Source organism: Vipera ursinii (assembly GCF_947247035.1).
Source record: "Vipera ursinii genome assembly, chromosome: 2".
NCBI classification, from domain to species: domain Eukaryota; kingdom Metazoa; phylum Chordata; class Lepidosauria; order Squamata; family Viperidae; genus Vipera; species Vipera ursinii.
In genome coordinates this window covers 10,358,248-10,371,974 of record NC_139513.1, presented here as the reverse complement: position 1 = coordinate 10,371,974, position 13,727 = coordinate 10,358,248, and the positions used below count along the sequence as shown (strand labels likewise).

General features: G+C 47.6%; 1 protein-coding gene across 1 annotated transcript in view; it reads left to right on the top strand.

Annotated features, from left to right (window-relative positions):
- Window positions 1–9,020: 9,020 nt before the first annotated feature.
- Window positions 9,021–13,727, top strand: part of LOC310633319 (H-2 class II histocompatibility antigen, E-S beta chain-like) — a gene marked incomplete at both ends in the record, with an annotated part of 8,181 nt that continues 3,474 nt past the window's right edge. The window contains one exon of the mRNA XM_083351021.1: window positions 9,021–9,189. Coding sequence (XP_083207147.1) covers window positions 9,021–9,189 — 169 coding nt within the window. The remainder of the gene's footprint in view (window positions 9,190–13,727) is intronic.

Sequence of the window (13,727 nt, the reverse complement as noted above, 5' to 3'; positions counted from 1 at the left end):
CCCTTCTCCCTAGGGACTCAGGGCGGTTCACAGGGCATATATAAATAAGTATACAAAAATTAAAAGAAAATTAAACCATGCCCAATTAAAATATAACAATAATGAAATAATAAAACCAATTAAAACCCAAATTCCCCTTCAGGCCAGACCAGCTAACTCAAACAAGTGGGTCTTCAACCCGCGACGGAAGGATCGGAGGTCCGATGCCATCCGGAGCTCAACCGGCAGTTGGTTCCAAAGTGCCGGGGCACCCACAGAGAAGGCCCTCCCCCTGGGGGCCACCAGTCGACACTCCCTGACCGGAGGCACCCTGAGGAGGCCCTCTCTGTGGGCACGCACAGGGCGGAGGGGAGATCACGCCGGCAGCAGGTGGTCCTCGAGGTATCCCGGACCCATGCCATGTAAGGACTTAAAGATCATAACCAAGACCTTGAACCTCACCCGGAAGACAACTGGTAACCAATGCAGCTCGCGGAGCAAAGGTGTAACATGGGAGTACCGGGAAACTCCCAGGACAACTCTCGCGGCCGCATTCTGTACCAGTTGGAGCCTCCGAGTGGTCTTCAAGGGAAGCCCCATGTAGAGAGCATTACAATAGTCTAGGCGAGAGGTCACGAGCGCATGAGTGACCATACACAAGGCATCCCGGTCCAAATAGGGCCGCAACTGGCGCACCAGGCGAACCTGGGCGAAAGTCCTCCTAGTCACGGCTACTATATGGTCTTCTAGGGTAAGTCGTGAATCTAGGAGGACTCCCAAGTTGCGAGCCCTGTCCACGGGGGGTAAAAGCTCACCCCCCATAGAAAGGGATGGAACATTTTGAATGTCCCGGGATGCCGGAATGTACAGCCACTCAGTCTTGTCAGGGTTGAGTTGAAGTCTGTTCCTCCCCATCCAGACCCGAACCGCCTCCAGGCAACGGGACATCACAGCGAGGGCATCACTGGGGTGGTTTGGGGTCGAAATGAAAAGTTGGGTATCATCAGCATATTGATGATACCCAACTCCAAAACCACGAATGATCTCACCCAGCGGTTTCATGTAGATGTTGAACAGGAGAGGCGAGAGAACCGACCCCTGAGGAACTCTACAAATGAGAGACCTAGGGGCCGATCTCTGCCCCCCTGCCAACACCGACTGAGAGCGTCCCTGGAGATAGGAGGAGAACCACTGAAGAACCGTGCCTCCCACTCCCAATCCCCTGAGACGCCGCAGCAGGATACCATGGTCGATGGTATCGAAAGCCGCCGAGAGGTCTAATAGGACTAGGACAGAGGAATATCCCCTATCCCGAGCCCTCCAGAGATCATTCACCAGAGCGACCAATGCCGTCTCCGTGCTGTACACGGGCCTGAAACCCTATTGGTAAGGGTCCAGATAATCCGCTTCCTCCAGGACCAGAGGGAGCTGATGCGCCACTACACTCTCAACAACCTTCGCAAGAAAGCGAAGGTTGGAGACTGGATGAAAGTTGTTCAATACAGCTGGGTCCAAGGCAGGCTTCTTGAGGAGAGGTCTCACCACCGCCTCCTTCAAGACGGTGGGGAAATAACCCTCACTCAAAGAAGCAGATATAACCGCCTGGAGCCAGCCTCCTCTCCCTAGCTGCATAAACCAGCCAGGAAGGGCACGGATCCAATAAACCTGTGGTGGAGCTCAGCCTCCCCATAATCCTGTCCACTTCATCAGGGGTCACAGAATCAAACTCCTCCCAGATAACATTGACAAGACCGCCCGGGTCCTGATCGCCAGACTCTGCCCAGCTGGAGTCCAAACCGGTCCGAATCCGAGCGATTTTATCCGACAGATGTTGACTAAATTCCTCGGCACGACCCTGCAAGGGATCCTCCCTCACCTCCTGATTAAGAAGGGAGCGAGTCACCCTAAACAGGGCGGCCGGGCGATTATCTGCGGACGCGATGAGGGTGGAGAAGTAATTACACCTCGCCACCCTCATCGCTGCGAGATAAGACCTAATATGGGTTCTTAACCGCAACCGGTCGGATTCAGAACGGCTAGACCTCCAGCAGCTCTCTAGGCCCCGTTTCCGACGCTTCATCTCCCGGAGCTCCGCGGAGAACCATGGAGCTCGCTGGGATCTACACCGGGTCAGGGGCCGCAAGGGAACAACCCGGTCAAGTGCCTCAGTGGCTGCCCTTTCCCAGGCTTCCACTAAGGCATCTGCCGAGTTGTGAGCGATGGAGGCAGGTGGGGACCCCAGCGCTGCTTGGAATCTATCAGAATCCACTAGGCGTCTGGGGCGGTACCATCTGATTGGCTCTGTACCCCCACGGCGGGGGGTGGCAAAACGGAAGACCATCCGCAGGAGGTGATGATCGGTCCATGACAGGGGCATAATGAATGGAGTGCCCCCACCAAGATCATCCAACCACCGTCTAGATAAAAAAATCAGGTCAAGGGTGTGGCCTCCCTCATGAGTTGGTTCAGAAATTACTTGCATCAGGTCCATGGCCGTCATGGAAGCCATGAACTCCCGAGCTAGCTCAGATGAACCTCCCAGGGATGGTAGATTGAAGTCTCCCAAAACTATAAGTTTGGGAAACTCAACCACCAACCCCGAGAGGATATCGAGCAGCTTAGGCAGGGCTGCCGCTGCACGACTAGGCGAAATGTACACCAGCAGCAAGCCCAACTGCGCCCCAGAACCAAATCTCACAAAGAGAGACTCACACCCGACTATCTGAGGAACGGTGGTCTCCCGCGGACATAAGGTCTCCCTAATAGTCACCGCCACACCCCCACCCCTACCATGAGCTCGTGGCCGATGTAGCACCCGGAAGCCTGGTGGGCAGAGGTCAACCAAAGGGACCCCACCCTCTGGGCCCAACCAAGTCTCCGTGATGCAAGCCAGGTCCGCATGCTCAACCTCAACTAAATCCCTAACGAGGGGAGCTTTGTTAACCACGGACCTGGCATTCAGGTACACCAGCCGGAGCTCAGGAGGCTGCACATCCTCGCTCCCGGAACCTCGGGAAAGAGGCAGAGTTTAATTGCTATGAAGGGACGCAGTGGCTCAGTGGGTTAGGACACTGAGCTTGTTGATCAGAAGGTCGGCAGTTTGGCGGGTCGAATCCCGAGTGCCGTGTAACAGAGTGAGCGCCTGTTACTTGTCCCAGCTTCTGCCAACCTAGCAGTTCGAAAGCACGTAAAAATGCAAGTAGAAAAATAGGGACCACTACGGTGGGAAGGTAACAGCGTTCCGTGCGTCTTTGGCGTCTAGTCATGCCGTCCACATGAGCACGGAGATGTCCTCGGACAAGCGCTGGCTCTTCGGCTTTGAAATGGAGATGAGCACCGGACCCTAGAGTTGGAAACGACTAGCACGCATGTGCGGGGGAACCTTTACCTTTACTTTAATTGCTATGAGGGGGATTTAGACCAAAATGGAAAGGCAGATACTTATGTCGTGAGCTATTTTTGTTCATTGGATCCGGATCTTTGTTGATCAATAGGGAGAGCTGAAGATTTAAATAAGGTTATAAAAAGTGGGATCAGGTATAGAATGAGATGTACCTTATTGTAACTAAAGAGACTGATAAATCGCACACTTGGGATTAATTGATGCACAGGTTAGTTTGCACATACATCGCCGGTCATGAGAAGTGTAACTTTGAGTTATGTAATAATCAGTTTAGTGTGAATTGAAAATTGATACCAGATTGCCTTTCATGTGATCCCAAATTGAGTTAATCTCAGGTAACTGTGCAATTAAGGTTAAAATCTGTACAGATGTTTTATCTATAAATTCGTTTTAAACAATTCTTGTTCTTTGCTGTGATATTTCGTTATTATTCATTTACTATATATCATATTTTTCTTGCCTATTTCTATCAATGTGGAAACAATTACCCTATTATCCGTAAAAATACCGCTTCATATCATATAAATTAATGCATTTTTGTGGGATTAAGTCATCAGCTATAAATTGAACCTTGGAATTCATTCCACACTGGAGAGAAACCCGTTCAGTGCTATTAGCACCGAAAGAGCTTCAGTAAAAGAACATCTCTCATTTACCATCATATGTATCACCAGGGAGAGAAACTGAGAACCAGTGTTCGGACTGCAGGAAGAGCTTCAGTTTTTTTTATTTTAATTCCATTTATATCCCGCCCTTCTCCGAAGACTCAGGGCGGCTTACAAGCTTAGCAGAAGCCTTCATTCTATGTACATGCCTGCTTATTAGGGCTCTGACACCCCCCCCAAGCGGCATTATTATAAAGTCAGCTTAACTGCCCCCAACAATCTGGGTCCTCATTTTACCTACCTCAGAAGGATGGAAGGCTGAGTCAACCTTGAGCCTGGTGGGACACGAACCTGCACTAATTGCAGGCAGCTGGTGTTACTTAAGGAGTTGTGAGCTCATACCTTGATTCTCATCAAACAATACACACCGAGGAGAAACCGTCCAATCGTTGTTGTTTTTCCCCCCCAAATCTGCATTTATTTTTACCTGCTTTCAATGACAACGATAGCTTCAATTGCCAAAGGCTTATTCTTTCCAGATAACAAACAGGCACATAAAACAAGCTGTCCAAATCAGCGGGGTCTAGAATTAAATACAAAGAAGACCGACCGAGCGAGGACAAAAAGTAAAATTGAACAAACCCCCTTTTGAACTGGCAATGAAGATATCAAAGTAGTGCACAGCTTCTGCCTTTTAGCATCAACCATCAACAGTAAAGGAAGTCGCAATCAAGAAATAAGCCCTAGTCCAGCACTTGATAAGGAAAAGGTAAAGGTTCCCCCGCACATGCGTGCTAGTCGTTTCCGACTCTAGGGGCCGGTGCTCATCTCCGTTTCAAAGCCGAAGAGCCAGCACTTGTCTGAGGACGTCTCTATGGTCATGTGGCCGGCATGACTAGACGCCAAAGACGCACAGAACGCTGTTACCTTCCCACCGTAGCGGTCCCTATTTTTCTACTTGCATTTTTTACGTGCTTTCGAACTGCTAGGTTGGCAGAAGCTGGGACGAGCAACAGGCGCTCACTGTTACGCGGCACTTGGGATTCGACCCACCAAACTGCCGACCATCTGATCGACAAGCTCAGCGTCCTAACCCACTGAGCCACCGCGTCCACTTGATAGAAGAGCCATAAAGGCCTTTGAAGACGTATTTAAATGCCAGGATGGGTCTCTACCTACAATAATCAGAATTGTTGTAAGCCACGACCATCTTCTCTATGACGTTCTATTAATAGAATAGCATAGAATGGAATGGAACAGAACAGAAAGTTGGACTTGAAGAAGCATGACAGGAAGATAACTTGATGCCTCTGACATTTCCCCATTTCTGCCCTAGTACTACAACACACCCCAGCTTCACATGTTTGGGGCATCCTTTGGAACCAGTTTCTTTGGAATAGTGGTGGAGTCCTTAGAGGCTGAAGCACGTTATCTCTGTGTAGATGTTAATGGAGGTATTCAACCCGCCTCGTGAATTTCCCTCTTTCCTGGGATGGTAGGGCTATAGGCCAATGTCGGCAACTTTAAGATAGCTGAACCTCATCTCCCAGAATGCCCCATGCTAGCTGGGGAATTCTGGGAGTTGAGGTTCACCTATCTTTTAAGATGCCAAGGTTGAGAAACACTGCCCTAGACTAACCCCCAAATATGGTTACAAAACTTGGCAACTTTAAGACCTGTGGACTTCAACTCCCAGCATTCCTCAGCCAGCTGGCTGAGGAATGCTGGGAGTTGAAGTCCACAGGTCTTAAAGTTGCCAAGTTTGAAGACCCCTGTGTTACAGCTTCGTACCAACCACGCCCAGGTGCACCTGTCCGGCCTTAGGTCACCTGTACAGATTATTACCGACGTAGTGCGAATCTCCCTTGTCCACCCCCGCCTCTTCCCTCCCTGTTTCCTCGACTTTCTTCTTGCTCCGCTCTCCGAAAGAGTTAAATAAAAGCGATGGATTCCTAGAGAGGAAGAAAAGGTGGACGGAGGTTGGGGACTGGGGGAGGGGGCAGGGGGGTGAGAAAAGGGGGAGGGGGTGAAGAAGGGAGCACCAAATGCTCTTCCCATTCCCGGTCTCGTCTGAATGCTCCCGGGGAAGAAAGTCTGGCAGAGGCGTTGGCAGAAGGGGCTGAGATCCACCCTGCAATCCCTCCGGGCATTTCTGGTGTATGCTGGTTGGGGGGAACGGGGACCCGGGCCCTTGGGGGTCCCCATTTAACGGGGGGGGTGTGTGGCATCCGCTGGTGGATTTCCCCCCTCCCTCCGCCTTGTTCATTTGGGCGAAGCGAAGCTGCAGAGAAGCAGGGAGGGAGATAAGAGAGCTGGGAAGCCCCCCCCCAAAATGGTCTGAATTATCCAAGCAAAGACAAGGTGGGGAGGGGGCGCCTTGGCAGAGCAAGCAAGAGGGTCCCTGGTCTCCCCTTTTCACTGTCCCCTCTTTCCACATCTTTCTCGTTTTCAGTTTGATTGCTACCCACCCACCCATCCCCGCTCTCCCCTTTTGCAGGGTTACAACTTCCAGGGGGGGGGGCGTTCAGTGTCTTTACTAGGTGTGGATCGGCTTTCTCGACTGATTTTCTTTCCAAGGGGTCCAAAACCCCTTTTAGTTTTTCTGATCGCCTGTTTATTTTAGCTGTTGAAGCCTTTTTTTTATATAACCCATCCTGCTCCTGATGAGATCTAGGTGACCGGAGGGGGGGGGGAAGGGGAGAAGCATAAAAGCAGCAGTCGGTTCAGCCAACACCATCCCTTCTCAGAATATCTTCCTCTTTTACTTATGCTTAATTTATATCCCCCCCTCCCCAAGTATAAACCTGCAAGGTAGACAGGCTGGGTCCAGCCCCAGTCATCCGGAATTTCTGTATCTGAAGATGGATCGATCCTTCCTTCCTTCCTTCCTTCCTTCCTTCCTTCCTTCCTTCCTTCCTTCCTTCCTTCCTTCCTTCTTCTTTCTTTCTTTCTTTCTTTCTTTCTTTCTTTCTTTCTTTCTTTCTTTCTTTCTTTCTTTCTTTCTTTCTTTCTTATAATAATAATAATAATAATAATAATAATAGTAATAGTAATAATAATAGTAATAATAATAGTAATAATAATAGTAATAATAGTAATAATACTAATAATAAGTTGGAAGGGACCTTGGAGGTCATCTAGTCCAACCCCCTGCTCAGGCAGGAAACCCTATACCATTTCAGACAAATGGCTGTCCAGTCTCTTCTTAAAAACTTCCAGTGTTGGAGCATTCACAGCTTCTGGAGGCAGGTGGTTCCACTGGTTAATTGTTCTAGCTGTCAGGAAGTTTCTCCTTAGTTCTAGGTTGCTTCTCTCCTTGACTAGTTTCCATCTGTTGCTTCTTGTCCTGCCTTGAGGCGTTTTGGAGAATAGCTTGACTCCCTCTTCTTTGTGGCAACCCCTGAGATATTGGAACACGGCTATCATGTCACCCCTCACCCTTCTCTTCATTAAACTACACATACCCAATTCCAGCAACCGTTCCCTATATGTTTTAGCCTCCAGCCCCCTAATCATCTTTGTTGCTCTTCTCTGTACTCTTTCTAGAGTCTCGACATCTTTTTTACATTTCTTTCTTTCTTTCTTTCTTTCTTTCTTTCTTTCTTTCTTTCTTTCTTTCTTTCTTTCTTTCTTTCTTTCTTCCTTCCTTCCTTCCTTCCTTCCTTCCTTCCTTCCTTCCTTCTTTCTTTCTTTCTTTCTTTCTTTCTTTCTTTCTTCCTTCCTTCCTTCCTTCCTTCCTTCCTTCCTTCCTTCCTTCCTTCCTTGTTTCTTTCTTTCTTTCTCCCATGCGCGATCAGCAAATGTGTCATGAGGAATTAAGTCATGTTTGGGATGATGCCCATAAGTGTAAAATTCAGAAAAAAGCAAGAAAGGCGGATAAGAAATGGCTTCCTTGCAACTAAGATTGGAATCTTGCTTGTTTAGCAAAGGGAATCTTGCTTGTTTAGATATCACACCACCACTTTGCTCAGTTAGTGTAATTCTGCACTCACAGGCCACGTTTGACTTGAGGGGGTTGTGGAGAACCTTAGAGATGCTTTGGTCCACGTTCCATAGAAATGGTAGGAAACACGCGGCTTGGAGAATGGTGCAAGGCTGCAATGGCCACCGGTTTGGGGAATAAGAGCCTTGGTGGAGCAGTGGGCTAATGCCTCCTTAAGTAACACCAGCTGCCTGCAATTAGTGCAGGTTCGCATCCTACCAGGCTCAAGGTTGACTCAGCCTTCCATCCTTCCCAGGTAGGTAAAATGAGGACCCAGATTGTTGGGGGCAATTAAGCTGACTTTGTAATAATGCCGCTTGGGTGTGTGTGTGAAAGCCCTAATAAGCAGGCATATACATAGAATGAAGGCTACTGCTAAGCTTGTAAGCCGCCCTGAGTCTTCGGAGAAGGGCGGGATATAAATGGAATTAAAATAAATAAATAAATAAATAAAAATAAGGCTGCATTTTCTCAGTGGCAGCGGCGACACTGGGCTGAAATCCAAGCTTGAGTGTCAGTGGCAGATGGCTGAAAATGCTGAAGGTCCTCCAGCCTCCACTTAAGACACCACCCTGGCATTTTTGCCCCATGGCATGGCCCACCTGGGGTGGCTAAGGCTTCTGGGGGTGGCTGCAGCTTTCCACCCCACTTTAGCTCTCTTAAATCATGCATGGCCAGTGCTGGACCTCCAGGGTCTCCCTCACCTTCTTGAGGCACCTCTGTAGTTCTTGCTTGAGCCTCCCTCCACTTATCAACTCACCTACCGCTTAATTACACCACAACAGAAGGGTTTGTCTCCTAGAGATGTGGGGGCTCCATCACTGGGGATTTTGACAAGGCTGTTCTGAGGACCTGGGCAGGGTTGGACTGGGAGACCAATTTTTGGTCCCTCCCACATCACAGATTTTGTGATTCTCTACCATTCTCAAAAGGAAATATTATTTCTTTTTTGTTCTAACAGCAGGTAAGAGATTGTGACCAAAGATTCGCCTGCAAATCAACTATCAACAGGCAGTAGAAATCTAGCAAAAGGCAGCGGCCGCCAGAAAGCATGGAGGGCGGGAAGCTCTTGGATCCCCCACCAGATACAAGCAGCACTCCGAAAAACCACCAAAGGGCCCATGAATGTTCAGAATGTGGGAAATCCTTTGCTCGCTGGTCCCTCCTTTTGACCCACAGGAAGGTCCATGTGGGAAGTGGATCCAGTCAAAGTTTGGAGGGTGAGAAATCCTTCTCTGGAAAAGATGCCAAAGATCCCAGAAGCCCCTCCAGACTAACTCCTTATAAATGTGAGGAATGTGACTTATGCTTTGATCAAAAGTCAGACCTTCTTAAACATCAGAAAATCCACACTGGAGAGAAACCTTATCGATGTCTAGAATGTGGGAAATTTTTCCGTCAAAAAGCCAATCTCAGAAACCACGAGAGAATTCACACAGGGGAGAAACCTTACAGCTGTTGGCAATGTGGGAAGAGCTTTTCTCAGAACGCACATCTTTGGATCCATGAGAAGATTCATGCAGGAATCAAACCTTACAAATGCTTTGAGTGTGGAAAATGTTTCACCCAGAGTTCAGCTCTTCAGAGTCATGAGAAAACACACCGAGGGGAGAAAAATGAAAAGTGCCTTGAATGTGGGAAATGTTTTACCTGGAAATCAAACCTGTTGCAACATCAGAGACTTCACACTGGGGAGAGACCCTATGAATGCCCGGAATGTGAGAGACGATTTGTAAATTCTTCTGACCTTCATAGACACCAGAAGAGTCACAAAGGGGAGAAACCCTATAAATGTGGGGAGTGTGGGAAAAGTTTCCTTACTCAAAGAGAGGTTCAGAATCATGAGAGGATCCACACAGGGGAGAAGCCTTACAAATGTACGGAGTGTGGGAAATGCTTTTCTGAAAAACACAACCTTGGAAGGCATCAGAGGCTCCACACAGGAATGAAGCCGTACAGATGTGTAGAATGTGGGAAATCTTTTGCTCAAAATGGAGACCTTTGGAGTCATCATAAAACCCACACAGGCGAGAAGCCATATCAATGCAACGAATGTGGAAAATTTTATCGTTCCGCATCAAGCCTTAGAAATCATGTTAAGATTCACACAGGGGAAAAAAACCACAAATGTTTAGACTGTGGGAAAGCATTTGCTCGGTCATCTCTCCTCAGAAATCACAGCCGAATCCATACAGGAGAGAAACCCCACAAATGCTCAGAGTGTGATAAATGTTTTTCTCAAAAAAGTACTCTTGTAATACACCAACGAATCCATACTGGAGAGAAACCATATAAGTGTTCAGACTGTGGGAAATGTTTTGCCCAACCTGCAGCATTTCACAGGCACACCCGAAATCACACAGCGTGACCTTACATGTCTGCAGAGGGTGAGAAAACTTTTCATTGTAAATGACAGCTATAAATGCATCAGAAACTCTATAGCAGAGATAAATCTCCTCAGTTGTGAACGAAGTGGGAAACATTTTTTTCCAAAAGTCGCACGTTACCATTCACTAGGAACTTCACAAAGTTACAGAAGGGGAATCCTACAATTCTTTGGTATGGGGAAAATGTTTTTCGTAGTTTTTGTGAATTGTTAAGGGATTTTATAAGTCGAGTAAACTTTGTAAGGAAACCTTGATAAAACCTGAAAAAATCACAAAAGGGGGTCATTGTATAAATGCTTGGAATATTGCAAAATACTGATTTCACTGGGACCTCTGGAGGTCCCAAAGGATCCACAAGTAAAAGAAATTGTGGGCTTTGTGTGTAGGAAATATTTTTCTGGAATGTCTACCTGGGTCTGCAGGTAAAAATGCCCTGAAGAGAAACCCTCCAAGGTGCTCAGACTCCTGGACACACTTTCCGGTTGACAAACCGCATCAGAGCTTGGTGTGTGGAAAATCTGTTCCTTGAAATGAGACAATTGTCATACATTAGTGAATCCCCACAGAGACAAAGCCTGGAAATGAGTATTAAGATATTTACAAATTAACAGTTGGAGCATTGAAGGATTGGACAATGAGTAAGAACACACACTTATAGCTAACTGGATAAAGCAGGAGTAGGCAACCTTGGCTCTTTTATGACTCGTGGACTTCAACTCCCAGAATTCCTGAGCCAGCCATGCTGAGGGGAAAAGCAGAGTTTCCAAGCTGAGCCATGCTGGCTCAGGAATTCTGGGAGTTGAAGTCCACGAGTCATAAAAGAGCCAAGGTTGCCTACCCCTGGGTTAAAAGGGATCTGGTCACTGCATGAGGGAATCTGAGCTGTGATTGGTTACTGCAGGGGTGTCAAACTCAATTTCATTGAGGGCCACATCAGCGTTGAGGTTGCCCTCAAGGGGCCGGGTGGGCGTGGCCTACTGGGTGGGCGTGGCTAGAGTGCGTATGGCCTACTGGGTGGGCATGGCCAGCTCTACATCATTCACATCAAGGGTGCCTATAGGGGCCTGGGCAGGAGTGGGACAGATCTGAGGGTCTCTGGCAGAAGGAGGGTCTCTGGGCCAGGGCCAAGGCAGTGGGGGCCGTTCCCTCACTGTTTCCAGGATGGCTTCGCGGGCCACATGAAACCACTTCGCGGGCCGGATCTGGCCCCCGGGCCTTGTGTTTGACATGTCTGGGTTACTGGGAGAGTAAAGGGGGAGTTTCTTTGTTTCCTGCCTTTTTGTGTGCCCTGTGTGCTCTTTGTGATTTATCGCCTGATGCTCCTGTTTGCCTTTCATGTTTACTATAAATATATTTATTTATATAAAGCTGCTGATTCTTGACAGTGTCTCTGACTCCATTTGGACAGCAGCTGTGCAATTCCCTGACAATGAAGATGCACCTGGTTATAATTGAAGAGACGATGATAAATCACATACTTGGGGATTAATTGGAGCACAGGTTACTTAGCACATACATCGCAGGTCGTGAGAACTGCAACTTTGAAATATGTAATATTCAGTTTAGTGTGAATTGTAAGTGGGTACTAGGTTGCCTATCATGTGACCCAAAATTCAGTTAATGTCAGGTTACCATGTATGCAATTAATGTTACTATATGTCTTATCTATAAATGTAAATTTTTAAAAGCATATTCTTGTTCTACTTTACTGTGATATTTCATTATTATTCATGTACCATATTACATTAAATATTTTTCCTGCCTATTTGCATCATTCTATAAACAGCCTATTTTCCCTAGAGCAGGGGTAGGCAACCTTAGCTCTTTTATGACTCATGGACTTCAACTCCCAGAATTCCTGAGTCAGCATAGCTGGGAGTTGAAGTCCATGAGTCATAAAAGAGCCGAGGTTGCCTACCCCTGCCCTAGAGGTATTACGTCAAATAATATAAATTTAATACAATGTTTTGGTGGCATTCATTAGCCGCACTAAGCAAGACTAATCTCCTCGCTTGCTCTGAACCCTGGTTAATTCTCTTCTCCTGTGTCCTCCATGAACTGGCATCACATCCCCAGCCCAAGAAAAGTTTGCAGGAATTGGCATCTCCAGAGATTCTCATAAAAAAAAGGAAAAAAGAATGCGGTGTTTTGTGTATGAGCAAACTTTCAGCTATCAATCAAACCTTAAAACTCTTTGGAAACACTACACTGGAGAGAAATTCTTTCAGTGCTCCAAGTGCTGAAAGAGCTTTAATAAAAGCAAATCTCTCTTTTACCATTAGAGGTATCACATGGGAGAGAGCGAGCGAAACAGTGTTCGGACTGTGGGAAGAGCTTCACTGTGAGCAAACACCTCACTTCTCATAAAAAAAAAATTCACATGGGGAGAAACCGCTGAACCGTTGTTTTTTTTCCAAATCTGCATTTATTTTTACCTGATTTCGATGACAATGATTGCTTCAATTGCCAAACTGTCAGACCTATTCTTTCCAGACATCAAACAGGCATATTAAAATAAGCTGTACAAATCAGTGGGGTCTAGAATTAAATATAAAGAAGACCTACTAGTGAAAAAAAGTAGACGCTTTTTAGTGTGTCCTAAGGTAGCTAAAAAAGGGACGCGGTGGCTCAGTGGGTTAGGACGCTGAACTTGTCGATCAGAAGGTCGGCAGTTTGGCGGGTCGAATTCCGAGTGCCATGTAGCAGAGTGAGCGCCCGTTACTCATCCCAGCTTCTGCCAACCTAGCAGTTCGAAAGCACGTAAAAATGCAAGTAGAAAAATAAGGACCACCACGGTGGGAAGGTAACAGCGTTCCATGCGCCTTTGGCGTCTAGTCATGCCGGCCACATGACCACGGAGACGTCCTCGGACAAGCGCTGGCTCTTCAGCTTTGAAACAGAGATGAGCACCGGCCCCTAGAGTTGGAAATGACTAGCACGCATGTGCGGGGGAACCTTTCCCTTTACCTTTACTTTACTAGATAAAATAGGGACGCGGTGGCTCAGTGGGTTAGGACGCTGAGCTTGTCGATCAAAAGGTTGGCAGTTTGGCGGGTCGAATCCCGAGTGCCACGTAGCAGAGTGAGCGCCTATTACTTTCCCAGCTTCTGCCAACCTAGCAGTTCGAAAGCACGTAAAAATGCAAGTAGAAAAATAAGGACCACCACGGTGGGAAGGTAACAGCGTTCCGTGCGCCTTTGGCGTCTAGTCATGCCGGCCACATGACCACGGAGACGTCCTCGGACAAGCGCTGGCTCTTCGGCTTTGAAACGGAGATGAGCATCGGCCCCTAGAGTCAGAAACGACTAGCACGCATGTGCGGGGGAACCTTTACCTTTTGATGTTTGAAGACTATACGTGAACCTGAAGCT